This window comes from Melozone crissalis, unplaced genomic scaffold (genome assembly GCF_028551555.1).
Source record: "Melozone crissalis strain CALT ecotype California unplaced genomic scaffold, PUWL_Pcris_2 ptg000004l_1, whole genome shotgun sequence".
In the NCBI taxonomy this organism is placed as follows: Eukaryota; Metazoa; Chordata; class Aves; order Passeriformes; family Passerellidae; genus Melozone; species Melozone crissalis.
Window position 1 is genome coordinate 44,868,328 of NW_026535782.1, and position 27,285 is coordinate 44,895,612.

General features: G+C 44.2%; 1 protein-coding gene across 2 annotated transcripts in view; it reads right to left on the reverse strand.

The window, feature by feature from the left end:
- Nucleotides 1-27,285, reverse strand: part of ABTB3 (ankyrin repeat and BTB domain containing 3) — a 162,758-nt gene that overhangs the window by 29,789 nt on the left and 105,684 nt on the right. For both annotated transcript variants that reach the window (XM_054272957.1, XM_054272949.1), the window contains exons 3-6: nt 26,759-26,963; nt 16,106-16,258; nt 3,993-4,158; nt 554-643 (exon numbers count right to left, since the gene is read on the reverse strand). In XM_054272957.1, the coding sequence (XP_054128932.1) occupies nt 554-643; nt 3,993-4,158; nt 16,106-16,258; nt 26,759-26,963 (614 nt within the window). The remainder of the gene's footprint in view (nt 1-553; nt 644-3,992; nt 4,159-16,105; nt 16,259-26,758; nt 26,964-27,285) is intronic.

Below are 27,285 nucleotides of genomic sequence, written 5' to 3' on the forward strand. Positions count from 1 at the left end.
ATATGCATTCATCAATGAGACATTTATATTCTGGAAGCTTCAAGCTCCTCATCCAACAGTTTTTAGCCCAAGGCACTTTGTAAAACAAAACAATGGAACCTATATGGCTCTTGTGTGCTGGGATGCTTACTTGGAACATCCATATGCATAGAAATGCTGAGTTTTGGCAAGTTACCAGATGGGTGTTTCTTTCACCTTCTTCATTTAAAGTCAGCTGAGATTCAGTGACTCCTTGTAATAGCATTAGAGCTGGGCTCAGGGCTAGTGCCAATTAATGCCTGTATTCATCTGCAGTGTGCAAACACAACTAAATCACTGTTACCTGTGGGTTAACTCCAGTGACTGGACCCCTTCTGTGCAGTGAATCCCAGTGTTAACCTAATGCCATCTGATTTCACTGATCATTTCAAGTGGTCCCAATCCCAGATAAAACAGATTTGTTTTCTTTTTCATGCTTGAGATTTTCGCTCCGCTACAGGGAGGTATTTCCAGGGAGTAATTTAAGATGTAAACAAACAACAGAAAAAAGATACAACCAACAAAAAGTCCTCACCTCAGCATTCAGATCTGCTCCAGCATCTAGCAGCATCTGCACCATAGCCTCATCACCCCTGACACAAGCATACATCAGTGGAGTCATGCCCTAGTCATTTTTTGGAGTTAAAAAACAAAGGAATTGACAAATTTAACACAGAACTCTCTTGGATTTTTAAAAACAATTATTTAAGTATATATCATCAAGACTAACAGCATGTATTTAATGAAAGCCATTACCTCTGCTACAAACATGCCCCTCAGACTAGCAAAAGTCAAACATTTTGGTAAAAATCTCCATTTTTGTTGTCACTTGTGCTTACTGCTTGTATTTTTCATGTTGTCTTCAGCATGGTGAGTGAAACTAGGCCAGTCTCACCTCCATCGTATACTAAACTGAGCACTTTTGTCTTTGGAGCCCCCAAAGAGACGTGTTTTCACCAAAGCAACCATTATTTCCACTGGTATTTTAGAAAGACAAGAATTCTATTCAGTTTTCTATGATCAGAGTGTCTTAAAACCTAACTTTTCAATTACTAAAAGAGCCTTTAAAACATCTCAAGCTCCTTTTAAGATCAGTCAGATTTGAGCACAGCTTTTTCAACATGGATACTGTAAGGGGCTGGAAATGTCAAGGCTTTGTATAGCACTCCCTAGCAAACATGGACTTAATTTCAAATGAAATGCCAGACAGCTTTGTTGCACATTACTGGCTCTAGGAAAACACAGCCCTGCTTGGAGAAAAAGTGGATTAAGTAACCCTTCACTACAGAATCACCACAATGCAATTTGTATTAATCTGAAATACCTGCTATGCCTGATCACCATTTCCCTTTAGGGAAGTACTGCTGTGGCTGTGGTAATGAGTCCAGATGAAACCATGAACAAAATTATTAAACCTACTGCAAATTATAACAGCAAAAGCTGCTTATTAAGTACACTAGGGTGGGTTGACCAACAGCCACCAGTTGCTTTGCAGTAAATCTCCTGAAGCATGCAGCTACCTCTGATGCATGTTTACAGCCTGCCTCGAGGTCCCCCAGTAAATCTGCTGTCAGACCACAGTCCATTTGCTCTTTAACCCAAGTGCTGCTATGAAGGGAAGTTATTTTCAGGGAAACTGGAGGTACCTGTCCTGGCCAGACACTGAGCTGTGACACTGCTCTTCCTAGCAAGAGCCCAGCACCACTGTTTTTGCTGAACTACCCCAGTATTCTTGTTTGTATGAAGGGAAGGCTGCTCCTGTAGAGACAATATAAAATAATGTTTATGCCTGCAAGGTCCTTAGGTCCTCCCTGAAAGACATGGAGCATTTCACAGGATCCAATCTGCAGTGTACTCATGGAATAAGCACTTGGGTCCTCATGCCATTATTGAGAAAAAATAAGTTCACCCTAGGCAAGGAGAGTTCTTGGGTGACTTGAAGGTATTTGCAAAGAGAATTTGAAAGGACTTCAGCCACAGCCAGTGGCAAAAGATTTCCTTTGGCAGTCAGTAAACACTACGGGAACAAACAGGACCACACAAATTACAAAAAAATTGTGCTTGGGCCTTGGAATATGAGGATGGGGTAGCAGCTTAAAATTAAATACATGTTCCTTCAACTGGTTTTTCAGTTTCTGTAAGTGGCATCACTAGATAATTAATTCAAGTGTTCATTGAGCACAAGGGGTCTAATCAGATCTGTAGAAAAGAATCTGAAAACCAATCTGAGCCCCAGTGCTGGGGCTCCCCCTGCAAGACACAGCACGTGGGCAGCCACAGTGAGGAGTCCTGCGGCAACATCCAGAGCAAAAGCTCAGCCTGGGAACCATGCAAGAGGTCCTGACCCTGCTGCAGCTGAACAAGGACTTGACACTGACTAAAAGGGGCCCAGAATGTTATGCTGCAGTGTCAGGGTTTTAAAGAGTTAATGAGGATTTTAACCTCCCCTTCACTCGCACTCCTGTCCCAGTTGCTTTTGCCTCTGCCAGTCCCCCCAGGCTTGCCCTGCAGCTCAGCCTTGTGCTGCAGCACCACTCACCCCTCTCTGCACGTGGGAGGAATGGATTTTTAATGAGCCCATCATTAGTGTTCGAAGCACACACAGGAACACAGTAACAATGTGTACAGTCAACATAAGGGGCATTTGGCTTTTGGCAAAATGTGAAATTACTGTCTTTCTTTCAGCTTTGTATGACCTAGGGCTCTGTCCTGCAAGATGTGGGATCCTGCAAGATGTGGGACATTTGATCCAGCGAGACATTTAAGCACAGGCTTAACTTTCACTCAAATAGGATGTAAAAGCATGTGTTCAGAGTTAAGCATACGATTAGGTACTTTGATGAATCAAGCCAGAGTGTTCCCAGTTTTCAGCCTGGAGGACAGAGGAAATATGCTGTGAAAAGTTTCCAGGTTCAGACTAACTTAAAATAACAATAATTTTAAAGTGTATGAACCTTGGAATGAGCAGTTCAATACTGTATTTTTTTCAGGAAGTATTGCCCTCTTCTAAAGCTTTTCTCAGATGAATCCACAATACTAACTCAGACTGAAGCCACTGAACAGCAATGTAATTCACATTCCTGGAACAGCTTTCATCTCAGAAGACCTAAACCCATGAACACTCCAGCTCTTGTCCCTCGTGACCACCTGAGAGGTGGCAGCCACCTGGCTCCTGTCAAAAATGATGGCACAGCTCTGGGAACACGCAGCAATAAACTTTCATCAGGGGCACCAGAAAGGTCAGGGGACTCTATTTCAAAAGGAAAGGTTAGTATTCATAGCCATCATCTCCCTCTGGGAAGGGGGAACCACCTTGGTGAGCACTATGGTCCTGCAGACAGCTGCCAGTAGGCAGCTGCAGAGGGCAGCTTTAAACCCAGGCACAGCCACCAGCCTCACAGAGGGGTAACTCCAAGGAAATTCAGGCTCTTCAACTGGTGGATGTTGGCCACGATAACCAGTGGAGGGGTAACTGCAGAGACACTTTCACATCTGTGAGGTTCAAACTGGACTGAAATCCATTAAACAGCATCAGCAATTTACCATTCACTGACAGGCTGGGTGGTGCACATGAAGTGGTGACAGATCCCAGAGCTGTGTGCAGTGCAAGGCTGCTCACCTCACAAAGCCCTGTCTCACAGCACTGTGCACGGCTCTGAAGCAGTTTAAGGTATTCAGCTCAACACTAAGCTCCCTTGGGATCTTCCTCTGCCTTCACTCGACTCAGTTCACTGTTAAGAATATTTCAGGGGATGCAGTCACCCTCATGCTGAGTTACCTTAGTACAGGCAAATTGATACAACTCAAAACGACCTCACTTAATGTGGATGTTCACCTGGCAGTGCTTTAACTCAATGCAGGGGAAGCATTAGGGTCCTGTCTATGTAGAGCTGAAAGCTGGGGCTCATTTCCTGTGACAAGCAGACAAAACTCTCCCATTGCACAGCTGCTTCCATGAATGTCCATGCCGTTACCTGCTCGCTCATGCTGTTGATCCCATCCGGCCCCAGCAGGGATATGGCCTGCTTAACCAGATCCGTCCGGCCGCAGTTGAGCATCCGGAAACCCAGGTCTTGCTTGAACTTGGCCTCGGTGGCAACTGCATCCAGCTTCCGAGAGGCACAGAAACAGTCGTCGATCCTGCAGGGCGAGAAACCAGCTCCCTCAGAGGACAGGCAGAGGACAGACCTCCCGAGGAAAATAATACTGTGCCCTGGTTTTGAAGGATTTAGGTCATGCACGCATCCATTCTCCTTTGACCTGCATGTGCAAGGAAATTGCTGAATGGGAAATGACAATGCAAGCTAATGGGAGACTGCCCTTGGTCTACCTTTCATGGGACAAGTTATAAATTTCAATAAAAACTGGTGGGAAAAAGTGCAGCTTTCACTTGATTTTGTTTCCCTGTTTAGGCAATGCACAATCCATTCTCACCACAAGTTTTGTCTCTGCATGGCAAGGTTATCCAATTCCCCTGATCCCTGAAAACTTCCAGTGACTTCAGTAAGCTTTGAACTTACATCAAATGGATGTATAATCGTTGACAATAGACCAAAGAGAAAATAATGTCACTCCAAACACCTTCAAGGATCTTACCAGCATAGTCCCAGTAAATGGGAAGCTTTTCTGGAGCACAAAGTGCAAGTCACAGAATCACAGGCTGGCTGAGGTTGAGCAGAACCTCTGGTCCATGTGATGCAAACAGGGCCACATATGCCTAAGTCCCCCATGGACTTGCCAGGCAGTCATGGCAAAACAGAAATCCTTTCTGGCTGTGTCTAACAGACGAGATGTCATTCTTTTAAGGTTTTATTCCAAAGGTCTTCAAACTGTGAACTGATATTCATTTCAAATGAAAGAAAGGCTAGGAGTTATTTAGCCAAGATGTGAATCTACAGCTCCAGAGAGAGCCAGGCAATTCAAATCTAATGTTTATCCAAGTTGGTTTCATCTTGCTAAAAGATAGATTTGCTTTTCTTTCATGCTGAGGAGTGTCTGGGGCAGAGGGTGAAGTCCAAATACACAGCGCTTTTGGTGTGAACTTGGATAAAGGACTCTTTGGAAAAACACCGCTTTAAATCTGCAAAAATGCTAGGTCAGAAAATGATGGGCTACTATTGAAGGAAAAACAAAATAGAGATCAAAAGTGAAAAAGTCAAGCATACATCAAATATTTGTTTTTCTATTTCATATGTAAAAAAACCCCAGCAAATCAAAAGAGAAACAGAAACAGCACATCACTATCATTTAAATTTCTTCTTCAAAGTGCTTTATCAGACCTTTATAAAATATATAACACTGCTTAATATTTAACAGCACTATGCAACAAATACACTGTTTATATAGAAGCAGTGGCATGCAGCAATAGCTGCTGCTCTTCCTCTTTCAAGAGAGGAAGGAAAGTGAAATGCAAAATACAAAGTGTTTTGATCAAAGCTCCTACAGGTCTGAAACCAGTATCTGATGTCAGACTTGCTCTCTGCTGTTCTGGGCCACAACCAGTCTGGAGGACACCAGGTGTTTTGTTGATGCTCATTCGACTGCTCAGTTTGGGTTTTGACTGATAAAAAAATTCATGTCCTAAGAATGCAAAAAAGGTGTGCTTGGAATATCACCACTCGGGGAACAAGGATGACATTCCGTCACCACAGGATGCTGCAAGATTAATGCACAACACTCAGTCACAATAAACACACTGCAACAGCTATAACAGATTCTGCACCAGCAACGTGCCCACAGCAGAGAGAGAGAAAGCAACACACAGCAAGGCTGGGTTTTCTGCAGTACTTTCTGACTGAGTTTAAGTAAAAAGCAAAACCAGCACAGACATATGCAGGGCTGAGCTCACTGACACTGAGATCCATGGGAGCAATCGAGGCTAAATGCATTCACACCACATGGCACATTTCTAACACAAGAGCTACAGCAACATTTGGTGCTTGCTGTCCCCATAGCATGAGATGCTGGAGATCATCTGTGCCCTCCTTTATGGCATGGCAAAGATAAAGCATGCTCAGAAGTTAGGTGGTGGGGGTTTTGGTGCATGGAGGAGAGACCTCCCAGCTGCAGATGGCATTCCCAGATGATTTTGGGCTGGAAACAAGGTGGTTCCTCAGCAAAGTGCAGCTATGGAAAGATTGGACATCCTCTGCAGAGGTGTCTGCTGCTGTGAATCACTGCCTGTGTTAATTCACTGCTTCATCATTTGTACTGAGGTATGTAACATACACTGAATAAAATGGGTCAGACTCCAACAGAGCTCCACTGATGTCAGCCCAGCTCAGTGCGTGAAAATGATAGCTGATCATCTCCTCTTCAAAAAAAAAGCCAAACTTTGACCTGGGTTGCACACCCACAGAAAGGAGGAAAGAGGACAAGGACCTGTCTCACCTAGCCTGTATGGGCTCCCCAGATCTCTACTCTGGCATGTCTTCAAAAATCATCAGGAACTCCTCCATGAACTGGCTCTGGTCTCCTGAAAGTGAGTCAGTTCACCTGCTTACTATAGTCGAGGAAGGAGAGCCATAAATTCTTGTTGATATTTAGTATCAGCAAATCAGTACTCCTCAATCAGCTGGGGGGATAAGAGTCTTGCTCCAAGGGCTGCAGGGTGCTACAGCTGTAAAAACAACGCAACAAGAACGTGGATGAAGAGGAATGCCTGGGCAGCACAGCAGGTAGCACACCAGCGCTGACGAACTCTGAGCTAGACCAAGTTCCACAAAGCAAGAAACCACAACTTAGTACCAGGGGCCCACTGCCTTTTTTATACCCCAAACAGGACCACTGTGAGTATTGCCATATGTTGACTAATAAACTGCATAGTGATCAAACTGGTGAGTTTATTAGAACAGAAGCATGACACAAAGGAAAGGAGCAGAGCATGAGAACAGAAAGCAACTTCTCGAAAAGCCAGAGAGATTAATGAGTTAAGGAAAAAGAGATTTAACATGTACTGATAAAAAGCAGTGAAGAGACATCAAAAAATGATCAGGAGCTACAAGTACAAATAGAAAAGCACAGCATCACTTTCAACACTGGAGAAGGCCAGCTGGGAGGATTGCACAGCAGACAGACCGAGATGTCGCATTTAAAAATGAAAAGTGGAAAAGTAAAAAAAACCCCAAACCCATCAAAAATCAAACCTAAGCCAACACAGCACTGCATTTTCTCCCAAGTTCTCCTTCTTACCATTCACTGCATAATATTGATTCCAAAAAGAAGCAGAGGGTGTCTGCTCCATATTACACTGTGTAAGGGGACACTGCTCCATCGTGGACACCATCCAGAACCACAAGCATTAAAGAATGCAAGATAAAAAAAGAGGAAGTGAATATACTCCCAGGTTTGACTCACTTGAGACTCTTTCATTTTGGACTGAAGCAAACATACTGACAAGCTCTGAAGAGGTGGGAAAGGGATGGGAAAAAGCTTGAAATACAAGGCTGACGGGGAACAAGTAAAGTCAGCTACATATACAGGGTCACTTTTTAGAGTTGTGAAACTGTGCCTGCTAAGCAAGGGAACAGAGCATATGTGCATGCAGAGCTGGAGCCCTCCCCAGCTGCACTGTCAGCATGGGGCCCTTTTGCCAAAAAGTCTTTGTGATCTTTCCAAGTGCATAGGAGGCTGACACCAGCCCAACGGCAGGATGTCCCCTCCAAGGCTACCATGGTTTGTTGCCAGAGTCTGCCAGCCATCAGCATTCACACAGGTCATCCTTTCCCCAAGACCTCACCCTGCAGAAAAGGTGCATTTTCATCAAAGGGGCTGGGAAGGCTGATGGGAGGAACAATGCCCAATGGATCATGCAGGGACAATGCTCTTCTGCTCCTCTTCTACCTAGGGACAGTCTCAGGATGGTAGGACATCACCACACCAGTTGCTGACTGGGTCAGGCAAACTTTGAGGTCTCCCAGAGATGATACAGTGACAAAAGTAGGACTGACCAACATCCTCTGAGACTGATAACCCCTCTCTACAGACACAGTCCATTCTGAACTTCCCTATTTAGCACCTATGGGGCTGGGCAGGCTGCTTGGCACCACCACCATCACCACTGCATAATGCTCTCATTCCCAGAATTGAGAAATTATATGTTTGAATTAATAATACACACTTATCATAGGCCTTGTGCTCAACAGCAAATTCACTCCTCCAATTCTGGGGTTCAATCACAGAGCCTGTCAACTCCCTTCCCTTCCCTAGTGTGAAGCAAGCCAACAATTGCCTTTAAAAATAAAGGAAAATAAGAAACAAATGAAATTATTGCAATTTTACATTTGCAGTAAAATTGTGACCATATTTTTTAATTCACAATACAATACAATTTTATCCAAGTCCTCTTTTAATTCCTGACAGATACTGCCTCTACAGCTGTTATCTTCAAGATCATTACAGTGTTGCCACTGCACATAATTAAATGGACTGTGGCTTTATATGGGGAGTGCCATGGTAACATGAATTATTTGCAAATGGTCACTGTCAAACACTGCAGGGTGACCATAACACTCCATCATACTCTGAAGTACTCAAACATCTGAAAGGAGTCAAAGATAATCTTCTTCATTTGTAATGAGTCCTAGCAGTACAGCAAATTATTTTTCTTTTCCCAAACTCACATTACAAAAACATAATATAGCGCTTCTACAGCAGTGCTTTAAACACAAGGGATGTTGGTTTTTTTCATTTTCACTCCAACTGGCTAAGAGGGAGTCTGTGCAGATCTTTAATAAGTTACTCATGGGTTGAATACGTTTGGGAAAATGGATGATTCAAAGGCAAAGTGTTTCCATCGTAACTGGTAGACGCAGTTGGTTCAAAAGAGATGGAGTGCAGTCTGTGACGAGCAGCAGGACAAACGCTCTCCATGGCTCAGATGAGCAGATCACTACAGTGACAGCCAAGCACCAGAACCTTGTTTGCTCACCTGGGACTCCATCACCAGCCCTTTCAACTCAAAGAGTGATAATCTATTAATAAGGCCCATCTCTCTAGCTTTGTAGAATTCATCCAGTTTGTCCTAAATATAAATGAGGTCTTGAGTCAGAAATTATAGTTCAGCTGGTTGGAAGCCTGGAAGGAGTTGTCTTTCAGGCAGCAATATGAATTGCAATGCTGAATTTCTTGGTGTCATGGATCACCGTTTTGATCTGGCCTGCACAGCCCATAGCACAAAAGGGTCTTGTTCCTTGCCTGGGGCTCTTCAGTGAGACTACAGACACAAACAACAAGAGTGGGAGCAGCAGACAATTTGATTTAAATTTGTGAGCACTTTTTTTTCCAATGTGGTGCTTTACCAAGGACTATAATGCTGATATTAATAGAACTGCAATATAAATACTATATTGAGACAATTATTTGCATTTTCAGTTTTGGAGAGAGGAAAATGTAGGCACAAACATGTTGATCAAAGTGATGAAGAGCACTACTTTTTATTGCAGAAATAGAATATCTCCATTTACTTTAATCACGAGTTAAATTAAGACAAGAAAAAAATACTCCAAATGTTTATTATCCAAACAGTTATTCTTGTCAAAGGTCTGAGAATAAACTGGCTACAAATACTGGAAAATACATTAAAAAAGTGATGTGACTATCAAATCAAGACCCAAATCTGTATTTCAAAACACTCTTAATACTCCAGGTTCTATGTATATAGGTCAGGAACCATGTTCAAAATTAAATCTGAGCTCAGATTTTGAACAAGGTCACAGTGCCATAGGAAAGTTTCAGTACAGACTCATCTTTCATATAAATAGATAGCACAAGTCTTCACCAATGAGTGGGAAATGGTGTGTTATCTGTATCCTGATCATTGTATTCAGGAATGTAGTACAGGGACAATCAGGAATGCAATAAAAGGGACAGAGCATATGAGAGAGCAGCAATGATATTGCTTGCAATGGGAAAAGGAAAGTTGGATCCTAAAGGCCCTAAAAATGCAAATGTATTCTCCCCTAAAATTGAAGGAGAATATGAGGCCAAGGTCCTTCCCTTCAATAATTTTATTACTGCTGTCTTCAAGCAGACATTTGGCAGGACAGGTTGAGATTCACCTCAGAAACCTGTGCTCTAACTCTAAGTAATAAAATCTCCTTCATCTGCTGGCACCATCTGTCCCAAGGGACTGCTGGATTTTGTCAAGTAGCTTGTTTGCTACTGCTCACATTTTTGTATCTAATTACAGCAATAGCCATGGCTGGTGTTAAAAGATTAGTGAAAATTTGTAGGAAAATCAAGGACATTCAAGAAACTAGGCAAACATTAACCATTCCTACTTGAAGGTGACTGTATCTAATGAAATAGCGGAATTTCTTGGCAATTTTATACTCTCTCTCTTTCTCCAGAAATTCAACCCCTTTACCCAACAAATTTTAAGAAAGAAGGAAGAGCAGTGAAAATATTTTTTTCTGTTTTCTAATCTCTATTTAATAAAGTCCATTTATATTTCCATGCTCTAGTACAAGCACAAGATTTCCAAAAATAAAACATTAAATGCAACTCTTCTTCTTTCACTTCCAAGTCAGAATTGTACACATGTGGTATAGTAGTAGGATGACACAGCAAATGGTACAGACTACTCCAAAACAACAAAGTAACAAATCTTCCCTTTACATCACTGTATTTTCCCCTTTCCATAGTTCTAAGAAAGTTCTCTTGAATGAGCCAAGGATGCTCAAATAATACTTACTTTTGAGAGTGATAATCCAATTTTCCTAGAGAGCCTTCATTAAGAGGGATGGTCCCAGACAGAAAAGCAGACTTAGGTATTCTCAGGACAAGGCTAATTGGAAATCAGGACTGATTTTCAATTAAAGACAGATTTTCCAAGGTGCTCAGACCCTGTGTTTGCCCAGAGATCTTTCTGGATCACAGCTACAAATGCAACTCAGAGTGCTGGGTGAGCCTGCCTGCGAAGGGCAGCAGCTGAGGGAGCACACGGGGCTGGAGGTCAATAAACCTGGCCCTATGCTGCAGCAAAGCTTGGCTACATCTGCACCTTCAACCTGAGCTTAGCAAGACTTGCTAATATGCACATACTTTTGTGTCCATGCTGACCTTTAAATAGTGTATTTTTCCTTCCAAAGTGTTTACTCCTGATGTATTTCTGGACAAGAGCCACAGATTCCCTCAGCACACACTTTGCTCAGCTGAATAAGCCCCTTTCTTCATGTTTGTCTCCATGAGAACATTCTGTTAAAAAACCAAATCATCCCAGCCCAGTTCTTTCTACCTGGTCCAAAGGGAATATTTTTTTGACCAGGACACAGGATTTGTGCTTCCACATCACTTCCTACCACTTTCACGTGGCACCAATACTTTTCTGTTTCTACTGGAAATACCTTTCCCAATGCAGATTCAAAATGCATTTGCTTTTTTCATGGCTGAGGAAAAATCTACTTTTGTGGTTTACAATCATTCTGAGATTAAATACTGCTCTACAGCCTTTACCACCACCCTTCCAACACTCTGCTCTCAACATAGTATATATTAAGATGCATATATAGTGTATATGTTACATATACACCTCAGTTTGTGTATTTTTATTTAAAAAATACATTTGCCTTCAATTTGTGGAGAACTGCATTTCCATTTGTGGAAAACTGCATTGCATCCCATTTATTCTGTCCCAGCCCTCAAGGTCATCCACTTTTTCCTGGATGATTTCCCAAACTTCCTCTGTCAGGACAATGCCTCTCAGCATCATGGCATCAGCAAATTTTAACTTCATGAGTACACTGCTATGATTTGTGCCAAAACCCTTTCTGAAAATTAAAAATTACCAGTTTTTAAGAATGAGAGCTGAAGGTCCCTGCTTGCAAGCCCCTCTCAGCCAGCCCAGCCCTTGCCACCTCTCTTGAAGCCAGCCCCTGCTCACTTTCCAATTTCCTAACTAACCCCCATCTTCTTGTGTTAATAGATCCCTGCATGGACTGTATCAAATCTTCACTCAAGTCCAAAGAGATGAAATTCTACTGAATTTCCTTGGGGTAGAAAATCAGTTATCTTATCAAAAAAGTTATTAGATTAGCCTGGCAAGATCTATCTTTAGAAAATCTGTGTCACATTTTATCCCATTTTTCCCTCAACAACATGTCTTTAATCAGTCTTTGCTTGAAAAAACATTCAGAGGCCTTGCACTAACTGCCTGGAATTTTCCTTGGATCATTTCTCATCCTTTTCAAATGTTGGGCATTACTATTATTAATCCTTAGAGTTATGGCATCACTCCAGGCTTTGTTAAAAATATTTCCCTCTGACCCCCTGATTTTGTGAGGCAGCTCTTTCTCATCGTTGGAATTGAGGTTATTTGGTCATCCTGATTTGAGTGCATTAAGCTGCATAATTTTCTCTTCTTTTATTACTGTTTTTCCATTTTCATAACCTTGTTGCTATTGTTCATTTTTTCCTTTTCCAGCAGGACTTTCTCCCCCCAAACCAGAGGCAAAGTATTCACTAAAGTTCTTGGGTGGTGGCCTCTGTTGGCACTGATGGACACATCTCACAGGTGTTCCAGCATCTTTACATCCTCCAGGATGGCCACGATATATTGCCACCAGAAATGAAGCTCCTGACCCTGATAAAAGGCACAGCAGCCTTTGAGCTGAGCAACACAGGATGTTCCTCTCTCTCTCTGCTTCTCTGCCATCAGCCTCCAGCCCCCAGATGCAGTCATGCACCAGTGATCCTCCCCACCACATGTCTAACACACTGGGGTTTGTTTCAAACACACATCCCACAGAATGGAGGAAGGAAAGATGTGCAAAGAGCTTGTCATGTTTAGCTGGAGCAAGGGGAAAGGGACCCCTTGTAGATGTGATGATGAGGAGAAGCCGACATCTGTTTGCAGCCAGATAGTGCCTGTGCAGGCTGAGCAGTGATGCTACCTTATTACAATAGAAAAACAGTTCAACATAGTTTTTACCACCAGGCCTCTTTCAGACAACCAATTACTTTCACACCTTCAATAATAAAAGGTCTAGAATAGGTAGCAGAGTACCCTATTCATGATTCATGTCAGCAGAGAGCCACCTCAACTGACTACATCCTGCTGCCTCAGGTGGGTACAGATGAGGCTTTATTTAGGTGTGCTGTTCCCACTGTGACAATATCCTGAACACAACCTGGCTTTCTGTCTCAGTGAGCTGCTGTGCATCCAGCACTGAACCCATCTGTGAAAGCCATCTCCTTGCAAAAGGTAGAAACAACTGGTCTGTCTAAATCCTTCACTCCTGGGGGAAGGTGAGTGCTTACATCCTGCTCATCTCCCAGAGCTGACCAGAGGAAGAAACTTTCTGGCACATCTGCTCCTGTAAAATGAAAAGAGATCAGCAAGGAGACAAGCAGCTCCTGACTGATTCCAGCTTCCCTCACTCCTCTACACAGAGCAAGAGCAGCTCCTCTTTCAGAAGAGGAAAACATCGCAAGAAATTAAAGTGATGGGTTTTTTAAAAGGCTCAGAAAAAGGGCAAAAAAGAGGAGTGAAAGGCAGGAAGAAAGAAGGGATGATTTACAAAGCCACAGAATGGGAATCTCACTGCTGGAGTATGTGGCTATGCCAGGAAGTGTCACATGGATTTACAGGGAGACCTCCATGCTGTAGCTCAGATAAGAAGCTAAACATTTGGGTTTTATGCAAACTGATCCTGAACTTCATAGCCTTTGAGATCCTGCCAATCTCTCCCTCTCCCCATATGCATGTTTTTCCACGGAAGCTGCATGGAAGCTGATTTTGCTTTATGCACTTGCAATGACAGGTTGTGAACCAACACTGTGGAATGATGCAGTGTCACCTGGGACCATGGGAACTTTTGGGTTCATGTCTCTGTGTTTCAGAAACTGAAGAATGCTGCAAAAAGCCTAGAAAATGAACTATTTTCAAGGTTCTACTTAATAAACCTTTCCCATGGAAGTCACAAAATTTATCAAGCTAGCACTTAAAATCCTCCAGCTTCCATCCGTCATGCAGCTTACTTGGAAAGCCATCCCCTGCAAATTTGTTGTATTCCCTCCCCCAGTGTTAAAATTTATGGAATTGATGCTCCTTGAGGAGTTAAGAATTGGAAAGTCACCCTCCCTAATGGGGAGGAATGAAGGGTTGGTGTTGGCTTATGAAACTCAGGAGTGCTGAGGGTCTGCTGAATACAAATAAAAAATTACAGGCTGCAAAGTTCCAAATTAACATCCTGATGACTCACATTGCTCTTCAGAAAAGCTCAGTCTTCCCTTTGATCTCAGGATTACAGGCAGCCAGGGACTTATTTGCAGCCATGCAAAGAACCTGCTGCACTACACCAGCAGTAGGCACAGACCTCAAAATAAAACCCAAGGTACATGAACACTCATCTGCCAGCACAGCAGAGAGATTGTCATTTTGGGGCATCAGTGGATGAATCCAGCCCCTGCAGTCAAATACAGACACACTGCAAAGGCTGGTTTCTAAAATCTAGAATTTGCCTCAGGAATAGTTTTCCCTTTTCATTCTCGTCTGATCAATCTCAGGCTATGCTCTGCAGGCTCATTCCCACTTTTAAGACAAGCAGGGCAACTATCATTTGTATTCTTTATGAAATTAATTCTTGATGGCAACTTTAAGCGCTGGTTTGTTCCCCATGATTAATACATTCTTCTGCAGTATAATACAAATCTCCACAAGTTCAAATTATTCTGAAACTTCCTAATAAAAAACTAAAATTGTATAACAGTTGGTAAGATTTTTTTATATATATATATACATGTATACACGCACACACCATCAAAATAAAATTTTGGGTCGTATATTGTGGGGTTTTTTTTAACCACGGGTATTTTAGTGTATCTACCTTAATTTTTAAGATAGAGCATATAGAATAGAAACATTACTGCCTTATTTGTAATCCTACCTAAATACTTGGAGAGGTATTAAATTAATTGTGCCTTTTCAGATCCAAGTACCAGGTCTTCAGACAGTGTTGTACCTGTATCTCTAGGTCCTGACAAGTCAGCAGGGACACAGAATGCAGCACTTCTGGAAACCATAGGGGCACACCAATGGGAAGGGCCATGGTGGGCACACCAAAGGGAAGCAATTACAGCCAAGGTCTGAAATCTGAAATGCTCATGATATGGCTTCTGAAATTCCATATATTTTTTCAATTAAAAATTAAATAGCTGTGACTATAAAAAGACTATGTAGATCAGGAAGTGAAGTATTATACTCTCTGTCGAAAGAGCACGTCAAGGCCAGAGTCAAGAGAAGGCAGCTGCTCCCATGCAGGTCACAGCTAATCATGTAAATTAGCCCTCTGCTTTCTGTGTTGCAGGAAAGAATGCATCTACTGCTGTATTGAGAGGCAGACTGCTGGAAGTTGAGGCTTTGGTACATATTCAGGATAGCAGTGAATCATTTCTGCTTTGACAGATTCAGAATGCCTATTCATACGAACATCAAAACCAAACATATTCTTGACTCCAGAACAGTTCTAGAACATACTTTTATCAAGTACATAATAATAAGGCAAAACAGACATTAAAAACATATCCTGGCAATAAATACTTTAGGACTTCATTAGAAAACCAAAAGGTCACATCTGATACATGAAAATGTCAAATTATCTAGGCTGTAATTTGAGTTGACATTAGCATGAAAAATACAATTTTACTCTGAGAAGTAGTCTTACCTCTAAGTTTAAATGTGCCCTTAAGCATTAATGCTGAAAACAAAGCCCTGAAAAATATCTGCAGGCCTGCCAATTACATTTCGGTATTTTATAGCAAAGCAACATGAATCAGACAATTAGCAGAAGGTTTCAGCCCCTCATTAGCAAGCAGAATCTAATAGGAAGAGGGAAAAAAAACCAAACATCACCATGTCAGCTCTGATGAGCAGATTACGGGCTCGATCGAGCTGTGAGATAGTCAGGCACCCATTACTATGCAACCAGCTCACCGATGTGAGCAAATACCCGGGGCTGATTTTGCAACACACCCGGCGAGCGCCGAGCGTCCCTGCGCCTCCCAGCAACCACAGAGCCCCGCGCCCGCCCGCCGCTCCCCGGCAGAGAGAAACACATTCCGCACAGCCCATCTGCATCCCGGGACTTACTTCAGCTGCCGGGGCTCGCAGTCAACTCCCGGCAGCAGCAGCCGGGCCGCCTGGCGCACGTCATCGCTGTCCACCGAGAAACTGCGCCGGTGCCCCGCGTGAGCCACCGCCACCCGGATCCACTCCATCAGCGGCGGCAGCACGATGAACGGCCTGCGGAGCACACACACATCAGTGCCAGGCACACGAGCAGCATCGCGGTCGCAGGTAGAGACAGGCAGGGAGCAGGGGGGAGAGGGTGTGTGCGTGGGCATATGTGTGGGAGAATGTAAATACGTACAGAGAGAAGGATAGGAAAGAATGGGAGAGCAAACCAGCTCAGCAATTTTCAAACAGGTCTAAATCAAGATGTCTCATCCTGTCTCCAGGGCAGGACTATTTGGAAAGTGAGATTTATGAGCCATGCTCATCCATGGGGCTCCACGAGGTCAGTGCACCCAGCTGGCGAATTCTCCTCCCATCCTTCACATGGTGCAATCCCAAAAAGAGGACAGGAGTCGGGCACAGGACCACGTCCCGCTCTGGCTGATGCACTGGCCTGGGTAGAGAGAGGGGATGTCCCAACACTGAGATGCTAAGGATGGAGAGGGATGCTAAGGATGGAATGCCCCAGGAAGTCTCCAGCATCTCCCGCCGATGCAATGGGCACCTTGTGCTCAGTGCTGAAAGTGGGGGATTTTGCAGCTAAAGTGAAGGTTAGCTGTGAGCGAGGTCAGAAATCAGAAACCGGACTGCTTGGTCTCACTTTTAACAGTATCAAATTGCTACACCTTTGGGTGTCAGCTGTTCTGCCAAAAAAACATACAAAAGTGCCCCCAAAAGTCAATGTTGGGATTCTGAGCCACATCCTCACAAAGTCTGGGCACTATCAGAAACATGGTCCTTGACTCCACAGTACCTGGACAGCCCCATGTCCCAGCAAGAGCTGCCCAAGCTGGAGATGAAGCATGCAGCACATAGTTCACTCCATCTATGCTAAGAATTATTTGGGAACCAAGAGAAAGATGCCAAACCACAAGTAAAAACCATAGCTTCAAGTAGTGTTTCAGAAGAAAACTAATAAAATAACTGCAGCTGAACACCTTGAAGGTCACTGCAACTCTCTTGCTTGCCTTTCCTTCTGTGGTCCCTTTTCATGGAGGAAGGGAGGAAAAAAGCCTGCATTAGCTGCAGAGTAGGCAAATATTTTACATTTTAAATGTACAACTTTACCTCAAAAAGTTATACCCTGAGAAAAATTATTTAAGAAGATGTTGACTCTGGAATATCCTTTTCCTATTTATAGCTCTTTATGCATTTATTTCCCTTTTTGAGGACTTGGCTTTACATAGCTCTGATATTAATATTCTTGAGGGGGGATGAGAGACTTCAGAAGTGCCGAAGGACAGAGAAGCCCTGAGGCCACTGACTCTCCCTAGGACGCTGGGTTCCCAAATCTCACAGGCACGTAAATGAACAACCTCTTTTTGAAATGTGACATCTTTGGCTGAGCTGCCACTTCCATAGTTTTTCTATTGCAACACATCACTGTCACCTCAAGACCAGGCTGCATTTGTTTCCAAGGCTTTTGCTCTCCCCAGACGTGCCACGGCCACGTAAGGAGGCTGATAAGGACAGAAGATCATCTCCCACAGCTCACACAAAACAATTTCCTAGCCCAGCTCATTTGTCATGAGAGTGCTGGGAGCTAGAGGAGGAAAAGGGGGGAAGCAGGGGTGTATTTGTTCCTGGAAGGTGACTGCTTCCCAGGTCATCTTCAGAGCAGGAGGGACCCTCTTTTGAGGCACAAAATACCTGGAAAAAAGTGATCAGTAAGAGTTTTTTCATCTCTTGCTGAGCGTCTGAGCAGAAGGGGAGAGGCAAATCACACAGTAAAACTGCATGTAGTTACAGATATAACTTGGTTCTAGGAATATAATTAAAGGAAAAGTCAATTCAAGGTTATGTTTTGCATGAGTGAACACAGTTTGGATCAGAGAAATGAAGAAAGTCTTGTACACTGCCTTCCTGTAACATCTGCTGGGCAAACAGAAAAGCAGAGAGCTGGGGCTGAACAGGGGGCTCAGAGGTTCACACTTTTTCCTCCTCTTGTGAAGGACAGAAACTCAAAAATCTGCCCCACCACAGTAAGGAGCAGAGCAAATAAAAATATTTACAGGAACTCAGATAATTGCACTATAAAATTGCATTTTTTCCCCCTTCCCAGTCTTGCAGATTTCACCAGAGAAATAGAAATGAGCATGGCTATTTGGTGCAATAAATCCCAAGAGGAAAGGGAATCAGTGTTCCGCAGAAGCAGGGAAATTTTCTATGAAGTCCAATTTCAGTCCCTAGATGAGGATATGGAGTTTGCTCACAACATATTACATTCCTTTTTCCGAGGGAAAAAAAATCATCACTGCATATCTCAGCATGTCAGGAAATTTGTATTTTGAGAAGAGAACCAAATATGGCTGAGTGCAATAGGTTAAAAATACCCTCCAAGAATCTGTGCACCATGTGAAGGGCTGGGTTTTTTCTTTTAAATACTGCTTGTGTGCCAAAGAGGAAAAAGGAACACGGAGTTATAAGGGTGTGATAATCCACAAGACAATGTGACATCTGCAAGAAATATTTCACTTTTCAAACAGCACTGTGTGAAAATGGGTTAGCCAAATGCATCACATCACTGGCATATACACTGATTTATCTCTGGTACAAAGGCAGGTACCAACCAGGAGAATTTAGTAATTTTGTGCTCCAGAGCAGACACAGAGCACGTAAGTCACCTAGTTACATGCTTTGGAAGCACATGCCTTAATTAAACTAATCTAACCATGGTGCTCAGCTTGATTCTGCCTGAAAGATATGGGAAATCAAGAGCAGCTCAGCTGCTGCACAAGCACCTTACCTGGGCTGCAGGTGAGTGAGTGCTCTAACTTCCTCCTCCAGCCCTTCTCTGTACCTGTGCTTAACTTCAAATGCACGCTTCCACCCTCTAATTCCATGCAGTTAAAAGTTCAGTATGTGCTTAGAAAAAATTTTAAAAAAAAGGGAAAAAAAAAAAAAAGCTTTTTGGCACAGACTTGTATTTTCCTGAGCTCACGTCTAAATGTCTAAATGGAAAAATATGCCAGATCAGGATGCAGGGAGAGGTCTCTGCACAGAGCAACTCGCATCCCACACACAAGAGCTGGGAGAGGGCTGTGGGAGGCCAACACAAAGCACATCCCAAAGGGTTGGACCCTTCTGGGCCCTGTCTCCCCACCCTTGGCAAGGGGGCAGCTGACTCCTCTTGGGGTGTGCCTTCTCCTATTTCATCAGAAAAGACAATTTTGAGTGCCCCACCAACCCACACATCCCTGGTTCCACCTCCCAGGCAGCATCCTCCCCTGCTCCCTCCTGCCACCCAGCACTCCTCTCACATCTATTTCTGAACAGCTCAAGGTCCTATAAGCTCCTATGCCTTGAAAACATCTGCAGGTAGCAACACCCTGCTGGCACTGCCCCACAAGGGACAAGTCCTCACTGTGCTGGCTATCAGAAGTCCTTCTCCCCACTGCCTTCACACACTGCAGCTCCCTGCCAGCACCCTCCCTCTAGAGTGGGGCAAACAACCCCTCCCTACCCCATCAGACCTCAAACTTATCTCAGTTTTGTGGGGCTGATGTCTCTGGAGCACTCTGAATTACAGACTGACTCATCAGAAAAGCAGATGTTACGGGGGGAGCCCAAATGTAATCATAAGAGGGGTTCCCTAAAGCCTGCACTCCCTCCAGAGCCGCACACAGCCTTCCTGGGCTGCCCAACACTCCCCCTCCCTCGCCTGCTGGCACACTGAGGTATTACAAATCCTGTCATGCATATGCAATAACTCAGGCTTTTCCATTATTATTAGCAGTAGTAGTAGTACTGTTATTGCTATTGTTGTTATGGTAGCAGTCTACCTGTATGTAAACAGGAGAAATTGTCAGGTGGAAGACCATGAGAAACTGTGCACCGTAAAACCGTAAAATGCAATAGGATGCTTCATTATTTTTGCATGGGTCTGTGAGAAGATGGATGAAGCTCCTGTCTGGACACCAGCTGCTGCAATGCCAGATTTGCAAAGCACTAGGGCCAGCACTCTGACAAATTCCAGCTCCAAATAATCTCTGGCCCTGGTTTTTCATAGTTCCTACCATCTTTGCAGGTGCAGAATTCCTGCTGGCTGCTGACCAGATTCACAGTCCACCTTCTGCCCAGAGCAGGGCCACTACACACAACCACTCTCTCCTTGATTTCCAGCAGTTCTTCCTCTCACCAGCTGCTCTCTCTCCCATACAGAGAGTGGGAACACTCATCACCTTTGAATGCTCCTAACACAGGCTCACAAACCCTGGATGGGCCACAAGCCCCTTGTTCCCAGCAGAGCCTACAGTGTGCTCCAGGTCCCAGAGCTCATCAGTGCACATGAGGGATTCCCAGACAATCAGAGTGCTCCAAGAAAAACATCATAATTTCAAGTGCAGCACAACAGACTCTCTATTTCCAGGGGCACTTCACACTGCTCTTCTCCAGACACCAACAGAGCCCTTGCCCCACTCACTGCACTCATGCATTTATTCACTGCCTGTATTAAATCAAACTTTAGGGAGAGGACTGGCTTTACAGTCACAATGGGAAGAGAGAAATCTCTCAGGCATAATCCTATTGGGATGTGAATTCCCACAGCTATCTCCTGTTGTCCCTGCCTCAGCTTCCCAGCTGTGAAGGGGACACAGCTGAAAGACCGGACCATTTCTAACTTGGTTCAATTGCTAGAATTGCTTCAGACGATGTTTGCAGGATCCTTGGGCTACTGAGGAGGGTGGTGGTGCTGTAGGTGTGGGGTTTCTTCTCTCACTCCAGCCAAGGATTGCTGACTGCCAACCTTTATGGATACAACAGGCAAATTGGTACACAGAGGCCGCTGCTGTTTAAATTTGCAAAAGCTACCAAGTAAAAGTTAAAGATGCTTCGCAGAAGCATAAGGCTGTACTTTTACATAAAAAAGCCTTTCTAGATAAAGGTAGGGAGACGTTTTTTCTTGCAGATATGAGTCAGCAATTTTAACATTGTAAAAAGTTCTTTATATTTGTTTGGTTTTGTTTTCATGGGTGTTTTTTAAAGAAAATCCCAATATATGAATTGAAAAGCATCCTAAGTTCTGACAAGTTTTCACTAGGAACATATGATGAAAATACATATGCAATGCTAGTCCATTTTTAGCATTATTGAAAGATAGAAAAACATGGGTTTTTCCACTGTAGAGCACGCATTTCAGATGGGTTTCTGGGGTGCAAAACTCATTTATAGTTACACCATAAACTACTTGTCTTCAGAGAGAGCAAATACTTTTTTATGCCCCCAAAAAGCTGCCAGTCCCAATTCTTCCCAGAAACTCAGCAGTGCCAGCTGATGCTCCATGTGAGCTCATGCAGCCACTCTACACAGCTGCTCTGCCACCCCAGAAGCCCAGCTAAGGGTGACCTAAGTAGCAAGTTCTGCATCTCGTTCAGGCTGAAGGATCAAAACTCCCTGCTCTCACAGGAGCCTCAGGAGACCTGCCTAGGCAGAAGAAGGATTTATCCTTTGGCTTTTGTGCACCAAGACATTGGTGCTCCAGAGTCCACAAACGGGGATCTGCAAATCATGGGTTTTGAACCCACATCCAGGGCTGGAATGAGCTGTCCCTGTTACCTCTCCTGCATTAAAAACATTAATGGCCAAGACTTGAAACACAACTGAGTCAAAGTGATGACTCAGCCAGCAACCACAAAAGGCAAAATTTCACTGGCAGTTTGGACATCGGATTTGACACGACTGGCAATGGCATAAATGCCTGAGGACGCACAGCATTCAGAGTGCAGCACAGAACAGCCTGGATACCATGCAGTTCTCACAGGGCTGCATGCAGTTTCCTCTATTTAAAAAATCCTATGGCTGTCCCATGGACAGCAGAAGTCCAGCTTGATAAAAGAGATGCAGAATACAGACCCAGCCCAGCAAGGATGCAGCCAAGCTACAAATAATGCCTGAACTATTTCTTAACATGTGCCATCTGACATGCTGCAGGCAGCTCCAATAGCACTGCTGAAGGGATTTCTAGGAGGTGGGAAGTTTGATATTTAGCATGCAAATCTAGAGGACTTAGGTAAGCATGCATTGGGATTTCTTTTCAGTGGTTCCAAGTCCAATTCCTGCTCTCAATTTTGACTTCAGCAAGGCTACAGCTTTACTATGTGAAGTTTCCAATCAAACAGTGGATAAAAATAGAAAGGGTTACATGGGGCTAGGGCATACTGGCACACCAAGCATGTGCAATCCCTTCTGCATACGCAGGTTCATTCAGGTTTCACTGCAGGGCTCCCATATTCCCAGTGCTTTACTTGTTTTTCATTAGCATTCTTCACCACTCTCTCCACTCTCTTCTGGTCTTTGCTGGAGACTAACCTAGCCAGGGAGTCTGTACCACAGAATAATTTAAACCAAGGACACTTTTCCCTAGTTCTTTTACTGAAATTTTTCTATAGGTATAATCTGTATAACTGCTGTAGCAGTTACAAAAATGCTCTGAAAGAGTTCAAATTATTTTAAAAGTTATTTTAATAGCATGGAAATCTCCTCTCATTAGAGGAGCTGCATCACATTAATTAGCCAGCTACACCAATAGCTACTCAAAGCAAGAAACAAAATTGAGGCAGCCCAAACTCTTTCCATTAATAATGAATGACCACAGTCTACAATTTGCAGGTGTATGCATGTGCAGAGAACATATATCTTTTTCTCTGTGTGTCCATGTGAGCATGCAAGGCAGGCAGAAAGATGAAAAGTAAGCAATGGGAGTTTCCTAAGGGACTGCTCTCCACAAAGGGAATAATAGTTAAGGTAAAGTGAAAAGAAGGTTAAAACCAGACACATATCTGTCAACTCAATTAAGACTGGAGGAGAAAAGCTAACAGCTGCCAGGGAGTACAATGCTCCTCCAAGGTGGAGCAGCAGAGGAAGCACTGGAGAAGGGACTTGGCTGCCCGTGAGCAGAATTAATGGGTGGTTCTGGACTGGCTGAGATGCTGAGCCACAGCTTCTCAATGAGCTGTTAATGGGGAACACGGCAAGTTAGGAAGTAATGAGAACTTTGTCAATACAGCTGTGGATAAAAGTGGGTAAGGAACCACTTAAGGAAAAACAACATCACACAAATCTGCAACTACAGTTCTGCACTTTCCGGTGCTTAAGAAATTGCTTGCAACAATTTTGGAAGCATTATAGTGGCTGACAAGCCAAACATAACCACGGGACAGATCTTTTTCTTAAGCTAGAAGCTGCAAGAAAGAAATCTTAACAACAGTTAAGATCATCTATCTACCCTCATCTACAGTTCTTTTTGGTTTTGCTTTTTTTTTTTTAATTCCCAGGAAAGCAAAAGAATCACAAACCTAAATAATCCGCAGCCTCCTGCAGGTGGAAGCACTGGAGGAGCACTGCTTTTGTAGGCAACACCCAGCACAAGATAAATGGCTCCAGCACATCCCAGCTGGGTGCAATAGGGAAAGGGGACCCCACAAAGAGGTCCACCCTCTCCCTGTACCTCCATGCCTGACAAAATAGCCTTTTACATGGTATCCAGGGTCAGCAGAACTGGCTGCCAAAAAACCAGAGAGTCTCAGCCAAAGTGGCCAGATTGAAGGAATATGAGTTTGGGGTAGGAGGGGATCACACATCTATCTTATGGTTGGATTTGTCAGAATTTAGGAAGTGGGGAATATTTTCCAGGTTTTCTAAGCAGTTCTGGCCACTCTCCACTCCTGCTCTCCTCCTCCTCACATGAAAGCAGCTCCCCCCCAACAAGATTTTCACTGTATAACCATTTTTCCCTTTTATTTTCTGTAAAGATAAACACAATTAAAAATATACTGCATTCTCATTCCTTTAATTCCATGAAGAGCAAACACAGAGAAATGCTCCCTAGAAACGAAGTGCCGGATTTACTCAAAGGTAAAAATCCCTTTTTATGTGTCCCCCAAGGCTCTGAGGGAGGTACTGCTTTCTGAGCTGGAAAGTGCTAAGCCAGGCAGCAATGCCACCATACTGGATTCCCCTCTCATATCCAGCCTCTGCACAGGAGGACACGTACAGCCTTTGCAGCTCAGCCTGATTCAGAGCCAAAATCCAGGTGGGCTGGAGACGAGTAGGAAGAACAGGATGGTTTCATGGTACCATCAAGCCTTGAAAGTGCTGTGAGAATTCTTTGGCTGCATCACACAATCCTCTCTAGCCTGGGCTTGCACTGTCAGGGAGGAGGGGGCCAAGACAGTAGCCAGGTCAGCTTCACAGAGAGCCAAGGAGAACCCCTCTTTCATGAAAATACTGCCTCTACAGCCAGATCCACACTGTCCTGGCTTCTCTGCACCAGCAGGGAGACAGAGAGGCCATGGATGGGAAAGATGCCTGGACCTTCTTGCTTCCTTCTGGGCTTCTTACAAAATACAAGCAATTGCTGCAGCTGGAGAGCAAATACAGCAACAGATATGTCACAAATCTTGCAAATATTTTGCACGTTTAACAAACCCATTTCCCTGCAACTCACAAAACCCCATCATGGAAACCGAAACCATCAGAGATACGTCATGGACCACAAAGCATGACTGCCTGTAAAAAAACAAAATATGGGAAATGGGTAGGAAGGCTCCTCAGAGCACTACTCATAAGTCAGCCTCACTGTTCTCCTTCCCGAGCAGCACAGGGTGGTTCCATCCAGCTAGTGAAACTCCAGAGCTCAGCCCCAGGCTCACACTCAGCCCTGCACCATTCCCACTCCGGCACTAAGTGCTAATGCATGTTGGATTGGGCAGCAGGAGATGAAGCTGCTCCTTGCCGAGGCGACCACAGGCTCTTGGCAATGACACCGAGTACTCGCTCCGGCCTCGCCGCACGCCACACTCAGCCACTGCCCTGCCAAGCGACGGCGCCCTGCCAGAGCAGGCTTCAAAATAAAGGAAGAACAATTGCCTTAAACAATCAGCATTTCTAGGGCTCTAATGAAGTGGACATGTATTAAGGCAACCTCAGAGAAAGGAAAACCTATTACAACAAACGCTGAGAGTGATTTTCCAAATATTCCTGCCCTTTTTCGCTTTTGCACAGCAGTCTGAAGAAATCTTATAAAACCAGAGGCTTAGCTTTATTCACCCTTCTATTTCCTCTGGTTCCAGTAGCATTATTCCCACAGATGAGAACTACAGATCAGGTGAGAGTATATTATAATTTTCAAAAAAATTTTTTGTGCATACTAACCACTCCTGCACATGAGTTAGGCCTTCTAAAAGAGCAAGACTGGATGACAAATAATGAAATAAATATCAATTTAAAAAATAGAGAAAATTCTGTATTCTTGTCGTTTCCCTTCTTGTTTTTTTCATACTTTGGAAATAACAGAACAAAAAGTGACAACATGCTCACAGAGCGACCCAAACTTGAAAAGAAACAAAATGCCATCCAAAGGCAAATGGCAAAATTCCCAGTAACATCATTAATGCCAAAATTTCATTTTGTATGCTCTTCTGCAACTAATAAAAAAGTATTTCAATTAAAATATCATATTATATACCATTTACAAGTACACGCACAATGAGACCCTCAAATGCTGCTTTTGAGATGCAGTCTTCATCCTGCAACAATAGCCAAGCCCCATATGTGCAGATCAGAGTTTGGCTCACATGTATACTGCCACACATACTCTGGGATGTAAATGTGGAGCCCAGCCTGACAAACCAGCTTTGCATTTGCATCACCACAATACCCATCCTAAAAATTCATATCCAGCATCAAACCAGCCACTCCTCTCATCTCTGTACTGAGGCTGCCTGGTTTAGTGCTGGTGAGAGTGTGGCAGGGAAGCAGCAGAGTGTGCCCTAGCACACAGCTGGAGACATGTTTTGAAAGAGGGTTTGCTGGGCTTTTCTTGGGAGAGGGATTTATTTTCTTGGTCAGCAATCTGCCACCTGGGCTGGCCACCCAGCCTGCCAGCTTCAGAGGCGTCTCCTTCTCACCTTACATCAGACCCTGAGTTGGGACAGGGCCAGAGGCACAGCTCCCTGGCCCATCCCTGGAGCAGGGACAAGAGCAGCACAGCTGGCACTTGCCACATCCCCGGCCAGGGCAGCCCCGAGGTCACCCCTGTGCCCCGTTACTCAGTGCAGCAGGAACCCAGCATCTTTAATGACTTCTCCTTTCTACACACACTGCTCTATTCATTTTCCACTTCCCCAGTCACAGCTCTTGAGCCCTATTAACACGCAGGGGAGAAAAACACATTTAAACCCAAACCTGCTAGGCCAGAAATAGAAGTTCTCATTTTCTTTTCCAAAACACAGAATAGCTGAGCAACAACGAAAGGAAAAGGAAATCTCTCCCAAGCACATCTGGAACCAATTTGCTGTCTGTAGCCACTGGGTGTCACTTTTGATATATATTGGTTCAGCCACGCAGCACTTCGGGGAGAGAAGCGGATTTCAGGGAGGTGATCCCAAAGTGAAGCAGACTGCTCCACGGCCTCTTGCATGCAGGCTGTAATTAGCAATTAGCCAGCCAGGATGATTTATTAACAAAACATCCTCACCACGACGCCAAGCACCGTGCAGAGGCTCTTACCTCTCAGTCTGCAGCGTGACTTTCGAGGGCTCCACGTTGGGGTTTTCCCACTCCATCTGTGGACAGTGCATGAAGTAGCAAAGGGTGTACAGGGCCTCTGGCTCCCAGTAGAAGGATCCCTGCTTCTGGTGCATGGGTGTCCCATTCCCATGCTGCTTGGCATTGAGGGGCTGCAGGTGGTGCATTGCTCGAGACACCAGGTCACCTGGAAAAAAGCAAGAGCCAGGTGAATGCCAGGCTGTTCAGCTGCCTCTCCTGAGTTGCAAACTGAAAGGCAGGCTGGGGTGGTCTTCCCTTCCATTTAACCTCACATATGCAAACAGCAGAGGGTAGGACAGGATTCTGGGCATTACTCATCACCAGGCTGAACTTTTCCTGGTGGTTTACGTGGTGTGGCGTGACATACCCAGGCTGCAGACAAGCCCACAAAGGCCTGCAGGAGACGTGCTTTTGCAAAGATGGTGGTGTGGGCAACATCAGGCTGGCCCATCTCAGCACCACCATGAGAGCAGGCATGCTGAGCCAGG